Source organism: Limulus polyphemus, unplaced genomic scaffold (genome assembly GCF_000517525.1).
Source record: "Limulus polyphemus unplaced genomic scaffold, Limulus_polyphemus-2.1.2 Scaffold11899, whole genome shotgun sequence".
Classification (NCBI taxonomy): Eukaryota; Metazoa; Arthropoda; class Merostomata; order Xiphosura; family Limulidae; genus Limulus; species Limulus polyphemus.
The window spans coordinates 6,579-9,745 of record NW_013677509.1 but is presented as its reverse complement, the minus strand read 5'-3'; the positions used below and the strand labels follow the sequence as shown (position 1 = coordinate 9,745).

The 3,167-nt window shown below is 42.3% G+C and overlaps 1 protein-coding gene across 1 annotated transcript; it reads left to right on the top strand.

Moving 5' to 3' along the window:
* Positions 1 to 680: 680 nt before the first annotated feature.
* On the top strand, positions 681 to 2,964 carry LOC106476868 (frizzled-4-like). Its single transcript, XM_013937485.2, has one exon. The coding sequence runs from the start codon at positions 992 to 994 to the stop codon at positions 2,699 to 2,701; it is 1,710 nt and encodes a 569-aa protein (XP_013792939.1). The 5' UTR covers positions 681 to 991; the 3' UTR covers positions 2,702 to 2,964.
* Positions 2,965 to 3,167: the final 203 nt, after the last annotated feature.

The following is a 3,167-nucleotide window of genomic DNA, read 5'->3' as shown; positions in this document are numbered from 1 at the left end:
AACATCCTAAATAGTAAGATTAACATGTTTTAACTTTGTTTTTCTTATCAAGCCCCCCCCCCCCCCGGTGGCATAGCGGCATGTTTGTGGACCTGTTTGTTTGTTTTAATTATGCACAAACCTACACAAGGGCAATCTTTGCTCTGTCCACCACGGGTATTGAAACCCGGTTTCTAGCGTTGTAAGTCGTCCTAATTTTGTTTTCCAGATTAATTTAGAAGATTGGAATAGCCCCCCCCCAGTAGCACAGCGGTATGTCTGCGGACTGACAACGCTAGAATCCGGGTTTGGATACCCTTGGTGGGCAGAGAACAGATAGCCCATTGTGTAGCTTTGTGCTTAATTACAAAACAAACAAACAAGATTGGAATATTAGTCGTTGTTTTTAATCATCTCAAATTCAACATGAAAACATTTTAAAATAATCTTATTTTTTTGGCATCTTATCGTTCTTTTTCCCTATTCAAGAACGTAAAAACGGGTGATGCTAAAGTATGTTGAAAGAAGTGTAGACACGGTGTAAAAATATAAGCTACTTCAGTTAAAACGCGTCTTATCTGAAATATGAAAGCCTATTCAACTTCACCAAGGAAACTGGTTTTTGCACATCAGAGGGCGTAGTAGTACAACTGTTCCAACTCCCGTGATTGGCTGCAGATAATCACTTCAGTTCCGCGAGGCAGAAGGGAACGTAGCAGACGCTTGAGTCACACGAATACGCGTGGTGAGTGAACTTAAGATATTTCTGCAGACGGACCGAGTTTGTTAAGAAGTTTGATGTTGTACAAAAGGGAGGTTATTATCCAGAAGATTAGATTGAAGAATTATGTTTCTGTAGACATTTGAAAGTTCAAGATTGTTTTCGAACATTATCACCATTGTCTTAAAATACAGGTGAATGTGGTAAAACCTACTAATATTAATAGCGTTTTGTGTGTGTGTGTGTGTTCAGAGCGTTTTGCTCGCGCCCAGCAGTGGAAGTCTAATCACCATGCTCCTCTGGTCCTTACATCTGTCAGTTTGGTTATTTCAGCTTGCAGTGTATCTGGATTCGTTTCATTTAGTGAAATCGTCTGAGCCCCTTCGTTCGTGCGAACCTATCCGCATTGACCGTTGCCGTGGTCTGGGTTACAATGTTACAGGGATGCCAAACCTGGTAGGAAACGAACTTCAGCAGGAAGCAGAAATGCAACTCCAAACCTTTTTCCCTCTTATCCAATACAACTGTTCATCTCAATTGGCCTTCTTCTTGTGCTCCGTATACGTACCGATGTGTACGGACAAAGTGCCCCAGCCTATCGGTCCTTGTCGGCCGCTGTGTGAGAGTGTCAAATCACGTTGTCTTAAGGTGTTGGAAAACTTCGGGTTCCATTGGCCGGTGGCTCTCAACTGTTCAAAGTTTCCTCGACAAAACAACCAACACCATATGTGTATGGATGGTCCTAAGCCTAAGGAATACGAGCGAAGTGGCTATTACCACAAATACGACCGAAGAAGCGAGGTAGTTACGAGGGTAACGTTACCACCCAGACCCTCCATCCCCACGAATAGCCATCATTTTGGATTTTGCGAGAAATACAAACATTCCCAGTTTTTTTACTTTATCAACCGAACTCGTCGTTGCGCCCACAGATGCTCCGCTGACGTTCTTTTCAGCGCCGACAACAAGAAGTTTGCAGAAAACTGGGTGACTGTTTGGGCTAGTGGGTGTTTCGCATCTACTTTATTCTCTGTTTTAACCTTCTTGGCCGACACCAACAAATCCCGATATCCCGAGAGAGCCATACTGTTCTTAAGTGCCAGTTATAACGTCTACAGTATCGCATACTTTATACGGCTTATTGCTGGCCGGACAGAAGTATCCTGTCACGTGGACAGTCAACATGAGGTTTCTATTCTCATCCAGGAAGGGCTGGATAACATTAACTGTACCATCGTTTTCACGTTGTTGTACTTTTCCAGCATGGCCAGTGCCGTCTGGTGGCTTGTTTTGACTTTTACTTGGTTTCTAGCTGCGGGACTACAGTGGAGCCACGAGGCCATTATGCGACGGGGCACGTATTTTCACATGGCAGCTTGGGCCTTGCCATCATTTCAAACCATTGCCATCCTGATAATGCGCGTTGTGGATGCGGACGAATTAACTGGCACGTGCTACGTGGGTAACCAGAGTGAAAAGACTCTGATGGGATTCGTTATTGTTCCGACTTTGATCTACCTACTGCTTGGAGTTTTCTTTCTCGTACTCGGTCTAGCCGCCATGTTTTACTTCAGAAGTCATCAGGAACCGTCAGTACACATTTCGAACACGAATGAAAAACTAGAGGTTCTGACGGTCCGGGTGGGAATATTTGCTCTTCTCTTCACTGTACCAGCCACGTGCGTTCTCGCGGCCAATTTTTACGAATACGCCTATCGAAATCGTTGGATGTCTTCGGAGTCCACGTCACGACCAAACGTAGAGATCTTTACTTTAAAGATTTTCATGTCTCTTGTTGTAGGCATCACAACGGGACTGTGGATCTGGTCAAGCAAGATGCCCCAGCACATATGGAAGAAAGCCTGGAGGCGGTTCAGGACTGGTCATAAAAAACAGACATCACCTTGTTATCATTTCATTTCGGCCCAAGAGAAACAGTTGATTGAGTTTGAAAGACCGAAGAAAACGAAAAGTAAGAAAGAACACGTGACTTCCGTTTGATTTCCACGATGAAAAGTGTCAAATGTCTGGATAGTGTAAATACTACGTTTTGAGAATGTAAATAAAATATAAAAACTAAAAATTGTGAAAGTTCAAGTTTACATAAATGGTGCAAAGTATAAAAATAAAAACAAAACAACTCTGATGCCTGATAATTTGTATGTTGAGATAGCTGCTATAATTGCCAAATTTTGATATAGTTGTAATGTACATAGATAATGTTCCTATACATTTGAACGGATAAAGTGTATTCTGAGTTTTAAGACCTGTTGTTTCGTATGTGTTTTCTTTTACTCTAAAGCTAAATTTCGGAATTAATTGGAGTTTTAGGATTTATCTACCAGCTAGTAGTTTAACAAAACGAGTTTGCTTGTTTTATCACATTGGGCTAGCTAATGTGTTTTCTGAGGGGAATCATATCCCTGATTTTAGCGTTGTAAGTTCGTAAACCGACCGCTGACTCACT

What these genes read in the sequence shown, in the direction of transcription:
- LOC106476868 (XM_013937485.2), top strand. Translation starts at nt 992, where the DNA reads ATGCTCCTCTGGTCCTTACATCTGTCAGTTTGGTTATTTCAGCTTGCA.